Genomic DNA, 21,059 nt, shown 5'->3' with positions numbered 1-21,059 from the left:
CTTAAAACTCACAGAAAAATTAGATTGTATTGAGGGACATGGGGTTGTTTTCATCTCAAGCTTCATGGTTAACGCTGCTGTCCTTTAGGCTCTGGTCACCTTCCTTGGAGATCCTTTTCTGGGTGCTCGTTCAGGTCTCCCTCTCCTGCTCTCTATGCCTGCCTGAAATCTGCTTCTCTCTCTTCCCTGGCCACCATCTGTGTATCTGTTCCTGTCTCTGGTTCCCATTTACCTGGGCTGACATTTGTTTATATGAAATGGGATAGGGAAGCAGAGCCATGGAGACCACAGGATGAGGAACCCTGTGCAAGGAGCAGGATGGGGAACAGCCCAGTCAGGGACATGGATGTTTGCCTCTTCCCTCAACCTGCCTGTGCACCCAGGCTGGTGCTGTGGTCTGGTCCCAGGACTCAGCTCCGGGCTTGCATCCTCTGTCCCTTGTTGAGGACATGGGATGTCGGGAGACCCAGGAAATGGTACTGCTCACCTGGAGTTTGGAAAGATCTGAGCTGGCAGCACGGGGAATGGCTGGGGTGCAGGGAGCAAGGCTTTGGTGTGGAGCTTGGCCGCTGAGTCCCAAACCATCCTGCTTCCATGTGTTTGTGCTGCCCCTTTTTCTTCCTGAGTCCAGTGTCTTAACGGTGCAGGTAATGGAGGTACAGCGGGACCTACGTGGAGCAGCTCAGGCAAACTGAGGAACAAACATTGTCTGTACTCTCTATTTCTTTGTGTTTTGGGGGCATGCCTATAATTCACAGCCCTGGCCACTCTCCTGGGGGGAAAGCAGCAGGAAACTTAGCAATGTAAGACGATGTCTTTTTCATGGAAGTGCAAGCTCCACTTCTCATATACTTTTAGCTATAGCACTCCCTTCTGCCCTCTCCTCACTGTCTGTGAGCCTTAAGAGCTGAAATAAGTCTCAGGCTATTGCGGGGACATGGGGGAAAGTATTGCAAAACAGGTAGGTAGAGAAGCAAGGCTCAGCAAGCTGTTTCTTGATCTAGCACTGTGAAAGTTTGCGGTTTTCCCAGAAGCAGTCCCCCATCTGATAGACATTTGGGGCCCAGGAGTTGGCAAATGAATAAGCCTCACGCTATTCTAATTTTTTTTATGTCTTTATAAGGAAGCACAATTGGGGGGGGCAGGGGAGGAGTACGTGGATAAAGTGAAACTAGGATGGTTGATGTGTTCTACTGTCTAAGAGTGCACTCATCCCATCTAATCTTGTAAGAGGCTTGTGTGCTGTGTGGGTTGCTCGGGAGGGAGTAACCAGTTACACGTCCCTCCTTTGCAAGAAGAGATTGCAATGAAGAGCAATAATGTGCTTTGCTGGCATTAACAGACCTTCAGCTCCACAGACTTCACTCTTTTCCTTCCATGTGGGTTTGTGGGCGTAACTGAGAGCTGTACAGCTTTGTTTCTGTTCTTTGGGCTTCCTGTGTGACTATACCTGTACAGCATGTTTGGTGCAAAAATAGCAAAAGAAAGACAAGATGTAGGAAAATATGTGATGCAGTTGGCCCTTGGACCATGTCTTAGGGAGGCTGCACAGGTGCTGTACATCTCCCACAGAATGGGCCTATCTGTTGCCTTCAGCGCACTGCCGTGATTGTGTGGTTTCACTGCAAGGTTTAACCCAGTACTGGCTCCTTTCGGTCACGCACTGAGCACGTATGGTGAATCATGAGACTGCTCTGCTCCCACTGCTGTCCTGCCCCTCTGGTAGGATGATACTCTGAAGTCTGGAGACCATCCACGGAGCCTAAACACAACTGTTGTTGGGTGCGGTGTCTCAAACGTGACATGATGTTACTGAGAGGTGCACTAGATGATTGAGGTGGACATGTAGCACCTTAAGTGACACAGTGCAGTCCTTCTGTTCACTAGCCAGTTTTACAGCCAATTGATGGTAGAAATAACTTTTTTCTTTTCCTTCAAAAGGCTGTAAAAACTGAGCAATGCTGTACTTCATCTGAATGGATTATCTGCACCTTAAAAGGCAGATGGTTTCAGTGAGCACCCTTTGTTTCCCTGCTTCAAAAGGCACAGTCTTTCAATTTGTTTGCTTAAAGAAAAAAATGAACCTACTGCAGGCTCCTGTGCTTCGCTTTTCTACACTAGCGTGTTTGACGGTAAGGTGGTGAGGTACTTCCTGTTTATCTACAAAAATCTCATCTTCCAAATCAAACTGGGCTCTCTGGGGATCTCGTTAAGCCAAGGTTCAGCCTTGCCATACAGGTGAAGCAAACCACTTAAGATTTCGCTAACCTTTGCATCTCTTGATGGTGCAATACTTCCACATGTGTTTGGTCTAGTTCTAAGTCCCAGTTGCCAGTCGTCATTCTGGGGCTGTCCTGAACAGACCTGCCGGTGCTTTCAGCTCACTGAGGTGACAGAGGGAAAGCTGTACATGCCCAGATGAATGCAGTGCAGAGCTGGTTGGAAACTCAAACAGGTAACCTGCCTGACCCCAGCATCCCTCCTCTCCTTCCTGAGGGTCTTTGGACTCTTTCCTGTATGTTCTATGGTACGGGCAGAGTATTGCAAAGCATCTTCGAGAACCATATGGTTTCCTGTGTACTTGTTCTCTGGAAGGATGGCCTTTTTATTCTTTCCCTTCTGCCTGCAAGGCCTGTATCCAGGTCGTGGAAAGCCAAAAGAGGTTTCATGCCTTTTGTTCAAATCCATTTAGGCTCTCCATTGAATGGCTGTCCTTGTTTTTCAGTTTAAGAGGTAGAATTGAGGTAGAATCTATTTCAGAGAAACATTTTTTTACTTATTCTGAAAGCTACTTGTAGTCTATGAAAATAACTGTACCTTCATCAGTTGAGCAATAAATGCAATTAAGGGTTTATTTCTGGACCTATTCATACCTAACTTAATCCAAGTTTCCCAGTCCTTCACCTAAAACCATTAGTCTTTAGTCATACAAAGACTGGCTCACTAAAACAAAAAGACCAAACTGAATTTTTCTAGAAGACAGTTTTCTACTACTTTTTTTAATGAGGATTATCAATGGTTTACTGGATTGATAATTTATATATTTAAAAAGAAATCCAAATATCAACATATCTAATGGCCTGAACCAACAACTTGGTGCAGAAACAATTACCATGGATTTTTATCCACACAGATACTGTGACTGAGTTCAAAGGTTGAGGAGTGGCAGAGCACACATAAACGTAATAAACCACCTAGCTTACCAAAATAGCAGGATGAATGCATATGTTCTTAACAGCTTTGGTGTTAGCTGGAATGATACCAAGATGAAATATGAAGATAGAAGAGCATCGCTTTCTTCCATTAACTTGAGTGCAAATCATCCGGTGTGTTACGTGCAGCCTAAGCTAAGACCTAGTACATCCTTCCTTTTCAACTGTGGTGCAATTTTTTAGCCAAGTTAAAGACTCTCTGCGTGCTGCTGTAAAGCTCTGGTGCAAATATCGCTAAGACTAATTTTGAAGAGCATTATTTTGCAAAAGCAGATGCATGGTATCCACCTAGAGTTGAATAAGAGGTGCAGAAGAAGGGTGTGAGCATTCTTTTCAAACTTCAAATGGCACCTTGGTCTTTACTTCCTTTTTATCTTCTTTCCTGTAAACCTCAGCATGAAGCGTAATCACTTTTTTTGTGCCAGTGTTGGGAGGAAAGCTTAGAGTGATAGTTATACACAGTTATTTGTGAACAAATATTTTTTATTTTGACCGGGATCAGTCATTGCTGTTCATTTGTTACTTCCACTGATTCATCATGGACAAAAGCAATACGCAATAATTTAGCTAACTTAGAAAAACAGTGTGTGCTATATTTCAATATTTGCTCACATGTTATTTGTGAGAATTCTTTGTAAAAGGAAAACAACCATCTCCTCCTTCCTTGTCTTCCACAAAAAACAAACATACACACACACAAGTATTCACTTGATTTTGGTTAATAATAGCTTTAGACATTCATGGTGCTCAAAGAACTTTGAAAGGAGATCAAGTAAACTGGAATGACAAACTAAATCCTTGGAAGGATGTTCTTAGAAGCTTAGAGAAAAATTCTCCCACAAACATTCTTAGCTTTTACTTGGGAGAAATTAACCTGACTCAAATTCCTCACAGATTCATTTTAGATGTTTCTATCCTAGGAAAAACTTCCCCTTCTCCTCTTTGTCTATATTCAAATCGTAATGAAATCAAAGTCAGACTAGAAGCAGAATCCTGTAAAAAGGAAAAATAAGAAAGCTGACTGTTTGTTTTTATTCCCCCACTTAAGAGACAAACACACAGTGCAAATACCCATCCATCGGCACAGGCTGTGTTTTGAATTCTGTCATTACACAGGAGCATCCACAGGTTCTTCTTGACAAAAGGGAAGTTTTCCCAGAAGAGAGAGGGACAACATCCTGGAAGGAAGCTAGAACTGGGACTGCATGCAAAATGGTTGCCTGGACAAGTCCTTGCCACATTTATTTATCTATGTACATTAATGGAGGCATATTCTGTAAATTCATTTTCTACAGTTAGTTCCCTTCTCTGGCATCTTTCCGCAGAAGCTGAATGATTTAGTGCAGCATATGTGAGGACATCTGGGCTTTCAAGCAAAACTGGGGTGGAAGGAATAACAGGATCATTGCGAAGTGCATGAGGTGCCGTCCTCTGAGGGTTCCAGGGAGGGACAGCATTGTCATAAATTGCGTTGTCATGCAAGACCTGCAGTGGGCTAGCCATGGAGCAATAGTAAAGTGAAGAGCTTTCTTCTGAAGCTTGAGTTGTCCCAGCAGCGTGGGATGGAGCAGCTGCTGGACTTCTGACCTGCAGAAAAGAGAACAGGGTACAGCTCCTGTGCTCCTGCTAAATAAGAGGTGTGCAAGATTTTGTTCAAGTTGCTTTATCCCCTTAAAACTGCTTATGAGCACAGGTGAATTGGATTCACCTGGTCACCGGATTTCCTATTGATCTTTGAAATAAAGTCAGAAATCATTCTTGTGTCTCCTGTCTTTCTCGTATCTCCTGTCTTTCTCCATTTTCCTTTCCAAACCCTCATGTCTTTTGTTGTAAGATACCGACTTAAGGCAAAACTGATTTATTATTTTGAGAGCTCTTCTGTGCCACTCATTCAAGGCTTTCCCTTCTCAGTTTATGAAATCTTTCTTTTTTTCACCTCCAAACCCCAGACTACCTTTCCCTCATTGCCCCTTTTCCTGATCTCTTGCTTCTTATCCTCTTTGTCTAACTATTTTCCAAATAAATCTTTTTTCTTCTCCAAAATCTGCAAATTCCTCTATTAATATGTTTTCTAATACACAGTTTTGTTCTCGGTACGTGGCTATGCAGGATGTGGTCAGGTTTTGGTGATGGAAAAATTTAAACATACCAGGCTCTCTTGTCTCTCTTGGGTTAATGGAGTTCTCTTTTGATCTGCTGGGTAAAAGAAAAAAGAAAGATGTTTCAATAAATCAGCATTGAGAAGGCGCCTTTCTGCTTATGGAGGTAGTATTAATTACTATAGGAGTCCTTGCCTTGTTGAGCGGACCTCAAAGAATAAAAAGCTATTTGCAAACTGGATTTGGGAATAATTATTCTGACAAAAGATAACGAACACAGAATGATATATTTATAGAATAAGTTTCTGTGTTCCATGGAGCTTCTCTGAGCAGGAGCAGAAAAAATCCTAGTATGTTTGTGGCCAGTTTTCTTTGTGTTCAGTGAAATGGGTGGGGAGAAAAAGGCACGGAAAATCCCAAAGCCATTCTATGAGCAAACATGTTAACTTTTATTGGAAGATGAAATAATTTAATTTTCCTAAAATTTAAAAACAAAAATCCATGGGATTATAATAGGCAAATGTGAGATCGCTTAAATTAAGATATGGTTCCATGCTTCATTTAGGGCATGGCAGCTATGTTAGAGTTCCTGTAAAGGAGGAGTGATTAATACTGTAATTATTTGATAATATGGAGGGCAAACTAGGAATAGAAAATGTAACTGGATAGAGTTTGACTGCATTTGCATGGCTAAAACTCCTATTTATTTCTAAATTGATTATTTGCAAAACAGGAGAAAATTTCCAACTGTTATAAAGTCTGAAGCTTTTATTTGTTCTTACTTTACTTCCATTCTTCTCTCTCTGAAAGGGAACAATACACGGGGCAAATTAAAATCTTAAAGATCCGTTATCCTAACTGGCACACTCGACAAGTACGTCTCAGCAGTAAATTGTGGTAATTACTACGGGATTTTCACAGAGCTTTGAATGCAACTTTTGTGAAGCTGTGAAAAGCAATGGAGTAAAAATGCATACTAGGCAACGGTTAGATGGTAAAGCTACTTACCATGGTCCCTCCTTAGACACCAAAACATGCACACGACGATGAATGGACAACATAGACCCACGGAGGCTGAAGCATAAATAATGTGCAATATCTTGTATTTTCCAGATTCTTTGGGCTCTTCTGAGATGCTAGTGGTATCTGAAATTGCATTAGCATATATCAGCATGGAGAAATATTTGACTGGCTTTTTTTTTTTTTTAGCATTAGGTGTTTCTGATGCAACTGGCTTCTTGATGTACTTAAACATTCTGTAACTTTGGTACAGCATGTCATGAGATAACCTTATCTCCATGGGCATTCTACAAAGTATGAAGATACTGGAAGGCAAAGTGCACAGGAAAGAGTAATTGATGCATGATGCATGACAGAAGGCTGGCAGAGGCAAAAAAAGGGTCAGAATTAGAGCACTGCCCTGAACTTCCAATACATTTCTGCAACTGTAATTGTGAATAATAACCAACTGTGAGTAAAACCCGTACTTCAGGCTGTGTTAAAGTGATGGTATAGCATGATTCCTAACACTTTTGTAAGTATAAGCCATATACCACTGGGCAATTAAAGAGCGTGTCAGAAGCATAGCGTGTACCACCAGGAGGTAACTTGATCAGCTTTGTCCCTTTTATGCTGAATGCTGGGCAGTTCCAGCCTTGAAAACTGTGACCCTTGAGAGAGTGTATCTTGTTTAGGTGGGAAGGAAGCAATTGTTGTTTAGCAATGAGTTTAAATTTGCCTTGACTGCACAAAACACACTAACCAGAGATTCATAGCAATACTGATTAGTTCCTTTCTCTTAAAGAGGAAATAAGAATCAGAACTTACTTTCTGGTGAAATTGTGATAACGTTCGCAGACTTTTCTGAAAGAGAAAAGCAAAACAGGGAAATGAAAGAGCAACCTGACATTTTGTACTGCTGTTGTGTTCTCTACCCTGCATACTGAAGTCTTGAGAAGGCCCCACTTCAACCTGCTGATGGAAGTGGGAACAAAATGCAACAAGCAAATGGTAGAGTGTTTTGGGGGGTGGGGGAATGACGTGCTGGTCTCCCACTGCCAGCAGAGTAATTCTATCTTTCAGACCTCTTTGGCATTCAAGTAAGTAGATCAGCAGAACATATTTCAAAGGAAACTTGCATCATGAGCTGGGCATATACCATGTCTGCTAGTACAGACATAAATTTGGATGTTGCTCCTTCTGTTGCAGCATTTCGTGTGGCAATAAGCAAGGTTTTGAAGTTCATTTACTTACCAGGAGAGGAACTGACAACAGAACAACCTTACCAACTCAGCTGCCTGGAGTCAGTAGAACACTACGGCCACACAGCTCACTTTCTAGCTGCAGAGCAACATTGAGGAGCGCAGACGTAGCTCGTCATAATCTAGACTTTGGCATGTCAACTGCCTAAGTCCATTTGAAGGCCTCACTCACCCTTAAGATCATTTCAAGCTAATGTAACCTTTCTTGCTCTTGAACTTCTTGGGGTACAAAATTATACTTTCTCTCTGTTTGTTGCAAGAGAGATCATTCTCAACAAGATGCTTGAATTGCTTCGTCCTCTTTACTGTTATGTGGCCTCATCAACTGCTATTACATGACCATTTGCAACCTGTCTAGTCCATGTGATGTATAACCAGGCTGTCCACGAACAATCTTTTTTTGTTCCAATAAATGTTTTTTAATTATCAAATGGTCCACTAATGGCTGTTTGGTGTTGGCAGCTTTGTTTTCCTCTTCCAGATCCTCCTGTTACTTATTTATTTTGTTCTTTCCTTTTGTTTCTGTCCTACCAAGAGGCAGGATAGAAGCATGAAGAAGGTGGTAGGTGCCAGCACAATTGTGCTACCAGTCAAACATGTTGGGAGAAGCCATCATCCAGCATGCATGAGCTTTTCTGTACACGGCATCCTTCTGTTTAAAAGGGTACTTTCATAATATAGAGGCCTCACCTTCAACAATAACCTCTATTCCATGGCTCACAGTGGAAAGATTGTCCTCTATTGCTTGACAACGATAACATCCACTGTCGTTCTGATGAGCTGAGAAAACCTCCAAAGTAAACATGTTGGACTCCCATTGTGCTTTGCCCTCCTTCAGCGGCACACATGTATCCACCTCCACCTTGCACCACTGCATGACTGGCTTTTTCTTGCAGTAACGAACTGGACAACGTATAATCAAAGAGTTCCCGACATTAATTTTGTACTGGGAGTGTCTGTTAACTTGAATTTCAACTAGACAATTGGTGGCATTAAATCCTGGAAGAGAAGGAAAACATAACAAAAATCGTGGTAAAGTCTGATATATACTCCCCATAACACTAATCACGGCTTCTTTTCCCTCTCATTACTCAAGACTTCCTTTGTCTACTCGCAGCAGATGTGATCTCTATATGGGACAGGGATAGCAGATAACATCAAGGCTATTTTTTCTTTCATTTTTAGTTAAAATGCACTTTCTTCCTGTGATATGAATTTTCCCCTTTTTTCTATATCTCAGTCATGTTAGAAATTTAATAGTTTAGAAAGAAATATGCACTTAAAATATGCATAGTGCATTTTCCTGTGTTGTCCTTTTCACAGACCTTTCCTGTTACTTTTACATTTACTTCAGATTATTGTTTACTTCACAATTCTTGTTAACACAGAAGTAAAGGCTTTTCTTTGGTAGAGTTTTTAATAATTGTAATATTGAAAAGAATTCTATTTAATGCAAATAATCCTTATCCTTATTTTTAAATTTTTTTTATGTTTTGTTAAAGTCGGTGTTCAAGGTATGGTACGTCTCCATAACTCTGAGTCTTGGTATTGAATGTCCTGACCTTTTATAAAAGATTCATGTTTCTCGTAGTGCTTTATTTTTCTGACTAAGTCAAAGTAACAAAAACTATGTGGTACCCATCTGCTCCCTAATTCCCTACCTTGTCTTATGGTACAGTGCTTGTGCACTGAAGAGAGTGATTGCTTGCAAGTCCAGAGAAAGAAATCTTAAATATGTCTCTATCTTCTGGTTGATAGAGGGGAGTGAAAAAAATGAAGTATGTTGAAGGCAAGTTTTGTAGGGAGGAGAAATGTGTAGGGGAGGAAAAAGCAAGGTGGGGAGCAGAGGGGTCTGTGGGTCAGCAGCCAGTGCTCTCTCAAGGGTTGGAGCCCCTGGGTCCCCGGGCAGCCAGTAACTGCAACACCAAATGCCTCCCCTCCACCGTCAGCCAGGATTTCTTATGCATGTGATATAGCAATCCTTGTGAAAACCTGGATAGTATATACAAGAGCTTGGGATGGCCAGATTAAGGGTTTTCATTTATGTCCTCTAGTTTGCAAGCCTTTTCTCTACAAATCTCAGACTACTCCACACCATAAATAAATTGTAGAGCACTCAGTAATATTGAGTTTTGAGCATAAGTGTGTTCGTTGCCCTCATTATAGCAGAGATAGATAACATTTTGCTGCTGTTGATTTTTCGGTTTACTCTCTTTAAGGTGACTTTGGGAATGGGTGTCTAAAAATTAGGTGGCACCCATCTAAATCTAAATCTTTAATATTGTTCTCATTTTGCCCTATCAAATGTGCCTTATCTTGCTTGAAGGGAAAGGAAAAAACGAGAGTTTATAGCCATTGGCAAAATGGGCAGGCCTCTCAGGAAGGCTACAAAGATGTTGTAAGGCTATGTAGGGAGAAAATTAGGAAGGCCAAAGCCCAACTAGAACTTAACCTGGCTTTGTATGTTAAGAACAATAAAAAAAGTTTCTGTAAATACATTAGTAACAAAAGGAGGACTCGGGAGAATCTCCATCCTCTATGGGGTGCAGGTGGTAACAGAGTAACAAAGGATGAGGAGAAGGTGAGGTACTTAATGCCTTCTTTGCCTATTTCTTTAGTAGTAGAGTCGGTTGTTCCCTGAGTACCCAGAGCCCTGAGCTAGTAGACAGGGGCAGGGAGCAGAATGAAGCCCCCGTAATCCACAGGGAGATGGTGAGGGACCTGCTCCAACACCTGGATGTACACAATGGGATGGGATCCACCCGAGGGTACTGAGGGAGCTGGCAGCAGTGTTCACCGAGCCACTTTCCTTCATTTACCAGCAGTCCTGGCAAAACAGGGAGGTCCCAGCTGACTGGAGGCTAGCAAATGTGACGTCCATCCACAAGAAGGGCCAGAAGGATGATCGGGAGAACTACAGGCCAGTCAGTCTGACCTCGGTGCCTGGGAAGGTCACAGAACAGATCATCCCGAGTGCCACTATGCGGCATATGAAGGACAACCAGGCGATCAGGCCCAGTCGGCCTGGGTTTACGAAAAGCAGGTCCTGCTTGACAAACCTGATCTCCTTCTGTGACAAAGTGACCCGTTTGGTGGATGAGGGAAGGGCTGCAGACGTTGTTTACCTGGACTTTAGTAAGGCTTTTGATACAGCATCCCACAGCATCCTCCTGGAGAAACTGGCTGCCCATGGTTTGGACAGGAGTAGTCTATGCTGGGCTAAAAAACGGCTGGAGGGCTGGGCCCAGAGAGTGGTGGTGAATGGAGTTAAATCCAGTTGACAGCTGGTCATGAGTGGTGTTCCCCGGGGCTTGGTACTAGGGACAGTTCTGTTTAATATCTTTATCAATGATCTGAACGAGGGGATTGAGTGCACCCTCAGTAAGTTTGCAGATGACACCAAGTTAGATGGGAGTGTTGATCTGCTTGAGGCTAGAAAGGCTTTGTGGAGGGATCTGAACGGGCTGGATTGATGATCCAAGGCCAGTGGTGTGAGGTTCAACAAGGCCAAGTGCTGGGTGCTGCACTTGGGTCACAACAACCCCATGTAGTGCTAGGGGCTTGGGGAAGAGTGGCTGGAGAGCTGCCTGGCAGAAAAGGACCTGGGGGTGTTGGTTGACAGCCGGCTGAATATGAGCCAGCAGTGTGCCCAGGTGGCCAAGGCAGTCAACAGCATCCTGGCCTGTATCAGGAACAGTGTGGTGAGTAGGACCAGGGATGTGATCGTCCTCCTGTGCTCAGCACTGGTGAGGCCCCACCTTGTGTACTGTGTTCAGTTTTGGGCCCTTCACCACAAAAAAGATTGTGGTGCTGGAGGTCCAGCACCATTGAGGTGCTGGAGCGGGTCCAGAGAAGGGCAACAAAGCTGGTGAAGGGTCTGGAAAATAAGTCTTATGAGAAGCAGCTGAGGGAGCTGGGATTGTTTAGCCTGGAGAAAGGGAGGTTCAGGAAAGACCTTATCGCTCTCTACAACTCCCTGGAAGGAGGTTGTGGTGAGGTGGGGGTTGGTCTCTTCTCCCAAGTAACAGGCAATAGGACAAGAGGAAATGGCCTCAAGTTGCACCAGGGTAGGTTTAGATTGTATATTAGGAAAAATTTTTACACTGAAAGGGTTATTAAGCATTGGAACAGGCTGCCCAGGAAAGTGGGTGAGTCACCATCCTGGAGGTTTTTAAAAGACGGGTAGACATAGCACTTAGAGATATAGTTTAGGGATGGTTTTTGTCAGAGTTGGGTTGATGGTTGGACTAGATGATCTGAAAGGTCCCTTCCAACCTAGGCAATTCTATGATTCTATGATTCTATGAAGTTGAGGAAGAGGGTATTCACTGTAAGGCTGTTATTTGCAGCTGCTGCAAAGAAATTGTGGTCTCTGCCATGTGCCATAGAGAAACACATCTGCTCACAGGACTTGGCATCCTGGTAAGTTTCTGCTTTGAGGGGTCCAAATCTGAAATCATTCTTGTACACCAATTTTACATTAGTCAGGATGGCTTTAAATAAGGATTGAAGTGGGGTGAGTAGAGTGGCAAAAGCACACAGGTAAGAAACTTGGACAAGGACTTTAAAATTGGTCCTTGCGGAAGGGGCAAATAGAGGAAATTCAGATAATTTGGATGGAGATGAGAAAATGAACCAGGAGAACAATAGCTCTGGGAACAAAAAATGTCTTTTTACTAATGAAAAAAGTCTGGATAAAACCCAAGAGGAATTAAAAGCCTAAATTCATTCAATATCCCTAAGAAGAGAAGGAAGGAGAGCAGCAGAATAAAAATAGTTTGGGTTGGCAAAGAAAGCTTTAGGGAGTTTGAAGACCTTGGAGGTAAGAACTCATGTAAATACAAAGGAAAAGGACGTAAACAGAGCTGGTAGTCCATCCAATAAATGATCGAGTACAAGCACTAAGCATCTACACTATAGCAGTGCAGTAAAAGACCGTCCTGGCTAAATCATGAGCGAGCCTTTCACAGAGACAAGAAGGAAGCCTCCAAAAAGATACAGAAGGTCAGGTTGTTAAGGAGGGACATAAAAGAACTGAGCAACATTGGAAAAATCATGCCAGAGAATAAGATGCACTTAGGAAAACACATCAAGTGTAAGTACCTTGATTGTAAAACTAAGAAAATATTAATTCAATAGTTAGGGGAGAGAGAAAGCTATCAATAGATTTCCAGCAGTAAATTAGATTTACCAGATAAATTAGAGAAATGATTTGTAAAAAGGCAAGCTCAGTTCACGAAGATATACAGGAGACACGTGATAATCTTCATGTTCTGCTACGGACTGGTAAGTGTACCTAGGTCTTGTCCAGTGTTTTGCACTGCTTTTCAGGAACGAAGAGGGGCAATGGTTGCAGTCTCTCCAAGTTGTAAAGAAGACAGAAAATATGATGAACATGATAAGGCCATAAAGGAAAGCTTGAAACTCTTGGGGTTGTTTCACTTAAAGAAAAGCAATGAGAGGAAAGGACATTAAAAACCCATGTAAAGACATAAAAGAAGAATGAAATAATCTGTTTTTTCGTGTTTCTGTGAGGCATGGGGAGAAATAACGGGCTAAAAGAGAAGTAAGGAAGGTTGATTACATAGTTTGAAAAACTTCCTAACTGAAACCAGTATACTGGAACTGGTTTCTGCGGAAGCTTGGAGTTCGAATCACTGGCAGCCCTGAGGACTACCCTACACTGACGTCTGTCAGGATAGTGTACCTGAATTTACCTTCTAACCTGTCGTGTATGTAGTCATGTAGACAAGTTCATGGACATCGGGTCCATAAATGGATACTGAAAGGACTTGGGAAAGATGTACATGCTGGCGTCCCCAGTGCAACTGTTCCATTGCTGTGGGGCCAGGAGGGCAACAGACACAGAAAGTGGCCCTGCTCACGTGCTCTCCCTGAACAGCTTTTCTTCTTGCTGCTGACAGAGAAAGAGCAGTGATCTTGGGCAGTATGGCATTTCTTAGGGGGTCTCCACCGATACACGAGATACACTCATGATCCACTTTCTGCCACAGCATTGCCTCAATAGTAGCTCCTGATTATAAATAAATATATGGTGTACAGGAAGAGATATTCTCCCAGGGACCATCCATCCGGATATGGTAGAATAGCAATATATTTAATATAACATTTATCATTCTATAATATTTAATGTGAATAAAATAATTAAATGTAGTATTATGATATTAAATATACATTGTATTTTTTTTTTTATTGCAATGTATATGACATGGCAAATATATTGCAAAAGAAACAGCTCTAACATGTAGAGTCTGGCCGTGTTCACAAGGTAGAATTTAGGTGTTAGGTCAACATGACCTGGCCAGTCATCCAGGCCCTTTTCCAGTCCCTGAAAGGGATTCAGAATGGAATCATTCTGAAAGATGTATTTTAGTTATGAAGTGGGATCACTTATCTTTCACTTAGCCTCTTCCGTCTCCAATTAAAAGAAAGCATGATTTGGTTTCAGGCAAGTAGGTCATATCTCTATGGTCATACCACAGTAGCAGCACATGGTTATCAGTAGTCTGAAAAGGGAAACTAAAAGCTCAAATTAGAATGTAGCGGTTTCAATTATTTGAGCAATGATTGCCAAACGATAATGCTGAAGATAACACTTCAGGATGTATCTATAAAGCTCAGATTTTTTCCTGATAGCAGCCTTCTTTCTAATATAATCCTATGTAACAGGTGTTTCCAGAAGGATATGCAGGTCCCTGCAGAACAGATATTTTCTGACGTCCTTCATCGAATTGTTTTATCATATAGTTTTATCTTTTTCAAAATTCTCTTTTAGAAAAAAAACAAAACCAAAACCAAAATAACAACAACAACAAAAACCCCAAAACAAAACCCAAAACTTTTCTAGAAGGTCCAAAAAGTCCACTTTCTCTCAAAGTTGTAAAATAGATTTCAGTGACACTGTCTCATTCAGCATCATTATTAAGCAGGGAGAGGGGCAGGAATTGTTGTCCCTCTTTCATTCTCATCTTTTTCCAGTGCAGGGATGCCGTATTTTCCTTGATTTTGAATCATCTGGTGCTTTTACAACAAAGTGTACACCACTACCCACTATCACTTTCAGAAGAATCACCTGATCAGCATTGAGGAAACTTTGCACATCCAACAGCATTCACTTGGGACAGGGTTACTAATCCTCCTGAATTCAGATGCACATTAGTTGTGTAGGCATATGGAAAGGAAAACATCTTATCAATGTTAAATACTGCTCTAAAGAAATTATTATCTTGCACTGGTCAGTGTAACCTAGAGAAACACTCAGTGGCAGAACCTCCCAGAGGGAGGAACAGAGGTGACACTGGGTGCACAGAAAGTTTTGAATTATCCTCCAGCCACATCCTGAGTGGGAATATAGACATCTCCTAAGCAGAAGCCTTACTGAGGTCTGGATACACTTCGAGAGCAGTTTTTGTGCAGCCCTTGCTCTGTAGGTGAAAGGTATAAGCAGTTCAAGTGTTATATGTTTGCACTGGTATCACAGCAAGAAACTTCCCTCCATACAACTTCCTGCACTGCTACCAATTAAGTCATAAGGAGCTATTCCACTGCTAACACTCAATTACAATTTGTTTTTTAAAAAAACCAGTTCCACTGGCATTAACATTACTTCTATCACTTTTGCTCATATAGTATATTTTTAAGAGAGTTCAAATAAAACGTGCTCGTACGTCTCTCAGCCTGGTGAGCTGCAATACTGTTTCTGCTTTTTTCCCAAGGCCCTATGCCAACGTGTGCCACAGTTTTGCTCCTTCATCTTCTGGTGGTGATCATTCACTTACACTAGTATAATTCCTATATAATCGGGCCTGGCTAAATTGTTTCCAGAGCAACATTTCCTGCCATCAAGCGGGCCTGACTCCAACACCCTTACTTTCTCCAAAGGGTTACCTACGAAATATGCCACTGAGCTTTGCGAACTGCACGTGGGAAAACTGGTACTGCACTTGCTACCCAGCCCACTAATGTCACCGCCTGTCCGTGATTTCTAAGCAGTAGAACTCTTCTGCCCCACTGACCCTCAGAAGTGCTTTCAGATAAAGTTTGCATGACACCGGTCTACACACACCTGTTGGCTCTTAGCCTCCATTTCTAGCTGCTGATGCAGGTGAAATTGTTAGGCAGCCTGCTGTTAATTAACCCTAGCATATAAATCCTCTTCCTCTTTTCCCTTAAAATAAGTGGGGGGGTTGAGGCTATTTGGTTTCATTTAGTTTTCCATTTCCTCTAGTTTATAGTGTTGGGTTTTTTTCTTTGGTTGGGTTTTTTTTCTAGTGTAGCTATAGACTTAGTAGTAGAAATTTAGCTTACTGAAAATTAATTTGATTCTCTGAGTTAACATTTGTGGATTCCCTTGGAAGAAGCTTGTGGGTGCTAGGTAAACACCACAATTTTATTCATTGATTTTTTTTTTTCCTTTTTAGTGAAACAGAGCAATCTTTTAAACTTCCTAACCAGGAGCTATACAAGCTACTGCTTGCCTTCCAGTGTGTATGAGAATTTGTAGACTGTTCTCAGTGCCTCCAAAAGGGCGTTCTTTTCAGAGGCTTAAAGCAATTGGACTTTAGGCTATGTTTAATTTATTTTTTTTAATTGTTACAAGACATTGCTTGGAGCATGAAAAATAATCACAGTTGCTTTTGTATGTTTCTGTGACTTGTTAATGACTGATGGCTGAATGACTTGGGTTTTGGATTTTCAACTTTTTGCTAGGAAGAAACCTAGTCCTTGGTAAATGTTATTAGTCATCAATTTGTGGACCTTCTAGAACAGTATCATCAGAAAAGATGAATAAGAGTTAAACATTATTCTCAGGCTTTGGGAAATTCTTAGTTTGAATTATTTTGTACTTCAATAACTAAATATGTGGGCTAGAGAAAGCCTTTTCCTATAATCCAGCCTTTTTTTTTTTTCTCTAGTAATTAAGTGTGGGAATTCATAATAAACATGCCTTGAAATCTCTAGTTAACCTTCCCTCTTTCCCAAATTACACCTCATTTGTCAAGAAACTTTAAGTGGGCAAAAACCTGTGGAGAAAATCCTTTTAAAAACAAAAATATTTGGGGCACTTTTTATATAGGATAAAATACTTAAAGCAAAATTTTAATATATCTATCACAGATTTCCTGTAAAGGCCATTTGGCAGGAATAGGTGTCAGTGAAGATTTGTGATTAAATAACAATATAAACCATAACATCCTAGAGAATGAGGGATGTCTTCGTTTTAAACGGGGAGGGGGAAAAACCCAACACACCTGATAATGAGAGAGAACCCTTTCTGTTCATTGGTTGCCATTAGAAAGACAAACATGAAATAAACTTCAATTAATGAATAAGCACTTACATGGCTTGACATGCTTTTCCTGTGACAGTGTATCTTAACTTTTCTCTATCTGCTGTCTCCTGTGGCTTATGAGTAGTCAATGGCAAAGACACTGTCTGGCAACTATATTCTACCAGTGCAAGTGCTTTCTGAAATAAATTTAATTACCCTTTCTTTAATGCTGTTATGAGCTGAGACCTGAAACCAGTTACAAAGTCTTATACTGAGTCTTAAGTTTTTAATGTCACATATAAGGGTGGTCATGATGAATATCTGAATGTGCAGCTTTCAAGAGGGTAAAAGAATCTATAACATATGGAATCTTTATATATCAGCTTCAAACATACACTCCTTGGTAAGATTCAGATTGACCAAAACCACATTTCCTTTTAGATCACTTGAGTGTGTTCCTGAAGAGGCTGTGGTGAGCCAGGCTCTATTGCATCAAGAATTAATTTGCACAGGTAAGGAAAATCTTCCGTACACTGTACTGCCAGAATAAGGATTTCAAATGAAAGCATGTGTTACATAACTTGTACAATAGAATCACAGAATGGTTTGGGTTGGAAGGGACCTTAAAGATCACCTAGTTCCAACCCCCCTGCCATGGGCAGGGACACCTCCCACTAGACCAGGCTGCTCAAAGCCCCATCCAGCCTGGCCTGGAACACTTCCAGGGATGGGGCATCCACAGCTTCCCTGGGCAACCTGTTCCAGTGCCTTGCCACCCACACAGTAAATAGGGAAATAGCTATGACACTACTTTCTTTTATGAAAAGCAATTTTATTTTTTTTCTCATTCTTATGTTCTAGAAAACATAGTCATGACATGACTCATTAAGTAAACATAAGAGGTTTAATGGAGATGGTTTTCCATTTACCTAATTCAACCCAGTAGTAGAAAAATAAGAGCTAAAAATTCAGCCTTCTAATCTTTGAATTATCAATGGTATCATTCACACCTGGTCATGTAAGAACTCAGAACAACTCCAGTAAACTAGGGCTTACTGATTGAAAATTCTGAGACGTTTGTTTTCAAAAGGATTTATCTTTACTTTGTTTTTCTCCCTCTCCTCACAGTTTTGAATCCTATGTTTGGGTCAGTCTGTGAACACAGGGAAGCATTAGTAATGGTTTTAACTTGGGTCCAATGCTCCAGAAAGTTTCTGATTAGGGTCATAGCACAAAAACTACACCAGAAAGTATATTGATTTGTTGGGGTATCATGTTTAACACTGAGATCTTCATGACTTTGTTAATTTTAACAACAAAAAAGGAAACGGACTGTGAGGAGAACACATGGAAAAATATGCTGCCTTCTGAGATTTAGGTAAGGTGTATTTAGAAAGAGAAGCACTTCAGAAGACATATGAAGTGCTACCTGGATAGGCCTTTTTCAGAATTCTCCCAGCTTCAGAGAAGTCTTTTCAAGGAAAGATGTAAAATTTTATTTTAGTCATTTTACATATTTATATCACAATTCGGATTTTTCAAAGCATGTCATTTTGGTAATAGAAACTTAATTTTAGTCTTTTTCATTTAATTTTTCCCATGTCATCTTAAAGATACAGTAATGTACTTTTTCTGTTTACTTGGTGTACAATGAAGGATTTCCTGGGTTTCTTATTTTTCTGGGTTTTTTTTTGTTTTTTTTTTTCTGGCAATGGTAGTATTTCTAAAGCTGACCTGCTTGCTGAGGTAGCTGATGGAGAATTGCATCATTTTTTAACTATTCTTTGATGAAAGCTGTGTAAGTGCAGGAAACACGCCTTTATACTTGGATGACTGAAACTTGAAAATGGAACATTTCTGGTTAGCTGAGCGTTAGCACCCTGCGGGGTATCCCACAAGAAGGTCTAAGAGGAAGGTGTTATTTGAGCAGAGAACTGTGTCCACCATCAGTGGGCACATGTGTGTGTACTTAGGTACTGGCTGGGGCTTCTTGGAGCAAGGGAATATTTGCTGGGTTTTCTTTTCTTTGCGATGAAATGCTTTACTTTGTGTATCCTGTCCAGACAGCAACAACCACTCTTTGTGAGACTGGGTGGGAACAACCTGCTCTTTGGTGTTAGAAAGAAGACAAGGTGTAACAGGACTGAAATTACTGGGTTGAGGGGGGAGAAGGTCCTTCTGGTTGTGACTTAGCAGAAACAAGCTTAATTCTCCTTCCCTAATGTAGAAAAGATTTGCTGGTTATTGACTTTGTGTATGAAATCTGAGTGGTCAGCTGTGTTAGGAGTAAGGAAACTGTGGATAGATTTGTAACATACAAAGCTTAAATAAGTTGGCTTCAATTTTCAGCTTACTTCAAACCCAACTATAAAGCAAACAAGCTTGGAAAACTTACGGCAAAAACGTAAATACATTAAAAACACATTTACATCATGGTGCTGTAGAGACTGACTTGCAAAACCTTTCTCTCTGTAATGCTTCTATAAACATGAATCTGCTATTGGTAGTAATCAAGGTGTATAGAAGGAGATAGTATTGTTCTCCAGGGAGCTCGAGGAGTTTTGATGTAGATCAAAAAAATAAAACCTAGTAAAATGAATTTTGTGTAAACAAGATACATGCTATAAGCAGCATACAGAAATCACATTCTGTTTTAAAAACAGTGTCTAGGAACCTGGCAGATGAGTATGGTGGGTTCGCCTGCGTATTAATGAACTGTACAGGACAACGCAGAGAGATGATTGTGTGAGGGACTAATAACACAGGGAGACTCAATGAAGTGAACAGAAACAGTAGTTCACGCTTACAAGAAGATACTTCCATTTAGGCTACGAAGAAGGTTATAAGGTCTAGATATACACCCTTCAGAAGTATGTTGGTTTATTCATTTGAAAATCAAATGTAAAGCAGTTCAGTAGCCTCCCTGAGCTCAGATCACACCCTGATTAAGAAATAGTTGCATCTAACTGACCTGGTAATTCATGTCTTTTAAGCTAAATATTTGGGTTTCCCTTCCCAGGCAGATGGTCTGAATGCTTGTTTAACCTTTCCTACTAGTATTAATAATGTGTTTTATTCATAAAAACAAGGAGTGTTGAAAGATGCTGTAGATTTACAGAGTTAGTCATGCATATCAACTAGGCTTCACATAGCCGACTCAATTTGTTTGTGTAATTTTAGCAGTGCCTTATAACAAATGTTATTTTGATCAATTTATCAGTTGATATATCTGAAGGTGTATCAACAGCAACTGAGCACATCCATTACAGTAGCTATTATCCTTTCCGTATGACTGCCTTTCTTTCAATACTAAAACTTGTCTCCTGTATTATATGAGCAGGGAACAATCTGAAACAAAATAAACTCTGGTAAAAATATCAGGAGTATACTGGGCAGAGTTCAGTTCTCACATCAGTCCAAATTAGGAGAACCTCTCTGTTTAAAAACTGTAGATGTTCAAATTTGAAAGCAGGATGAAAATTAGATGGAGTTAAGCTAAATAATTGAAGGTACACTTACTCATCTGGTAAGGACAATTTGCTGATCCAGCTCAGAGGTAGTAGGATTCCTGGATTTCAAGCAGAGGCGTGAATGCTGCCAAACCACTTGAAGGCAGAGCCTTTGGCCACGAAGCAAGATGTATTTTGTCCCCACGTGCTAGAGTTCTGGTCTAGACCTAATATTTCCTAATTATTGTCATCATCATTGTCTTTAATCAAATTAGAAGTCTCTGATATGGTAATAAAATAAGACACAGAGTATAGCCAAGGTTCACTAAGCGCCGCTTTGGTTTCTGTTCTCCCCCCTCAATGTTTAATAACTACAGACAGGTTAAATTATAAGACCACGTCTTACCGTAAACTTGATAGTTGCTCTGAGCCAGCGTTACTAGAAGGATGTACAGTAATATCGTTTTTATCATCATGACTAGAGGAGCCTTCATGCTGTGGGCATGGTAGAGAGAAGAGGTTCCCGTGGGTTTAAAAAGCGCAGTTCAGATGGCCTCTTGCATCCTGTTAGGTTTACCCGGGGTATATGTCTGAGCTGATTCCCTTCTCTAGTTCTTCTGTCAAGACAGTGCAGAAAGGGGTGGGGAAGCAACGTATCTGCAGAAATCTCATGAGTTACGCAGTTGTCTTCTTTTTTTTGTGTGTGTGGTTGAAACATGAACTGCTTGATCATTTCACATCATCTC

At 41.0% G+C, this 21,059-nt stretch overlaps 1 protein-coding gene across 2 annotated transcripts; it reads right to left on the bottom strand.

The window, feature by feature from the left end:
• Positions 1-3,644: 3,644 nt before the first annotated feature.
• BTLA (B and T lymphocyte associated) lies at positions 3,645-20,907 on the bottom strand. Of its 2 annotated transcripts, none has more exons than XM_063359211.1 (6): positions 20,720-20,907; positions 8,263-8,571; positions 7,139-7,174; positions 6,320-6,457; positions 5,362-5,408; positions 3,645-4,799 (listed from the first exon to the last, which is right to left on the bottom strand). In XM_063359211.1, exons 1-6 carry the CDS (start codon positions 20,805-20,807, stop codon positions 4,458-4,460), a joined length of 960 nt encoding a protein of 319 aa, XP_063215281.1. In that variant the 5' UTR covers positions 20,808-20,907; the 3' UTR covers positions 3,645-4,457. The 2 variants fall into 2 exon arrangements, with proteins under 2 accessions (XP_063215281.1, XP_063215364.1); XM_063359294.1 differs by having other exon boundaries at positions 5,362-5,405.
• Between the last annotated feature and the right edge of the window lie 152 nt (positions 20,908-21,059).

Source organism: Chroicocephalus ridibundus, chromosome 1 (genome assembly GCF_963924245.1).
Source record: "Chroicocephalus ridibundus chromosome 1, bChrRid1.1, whole genome shotgun sequence".
NCBI classification, from domain to species: Eukaryota; Metazoa; Chordata; class Aves; order Charadriiformes; family Laridae; genus Chroicocephalus; species Chroicocephalus ridibundus.
This window is presented reverse-complemented; position numbering and strand designations above follow the sequence as displayed.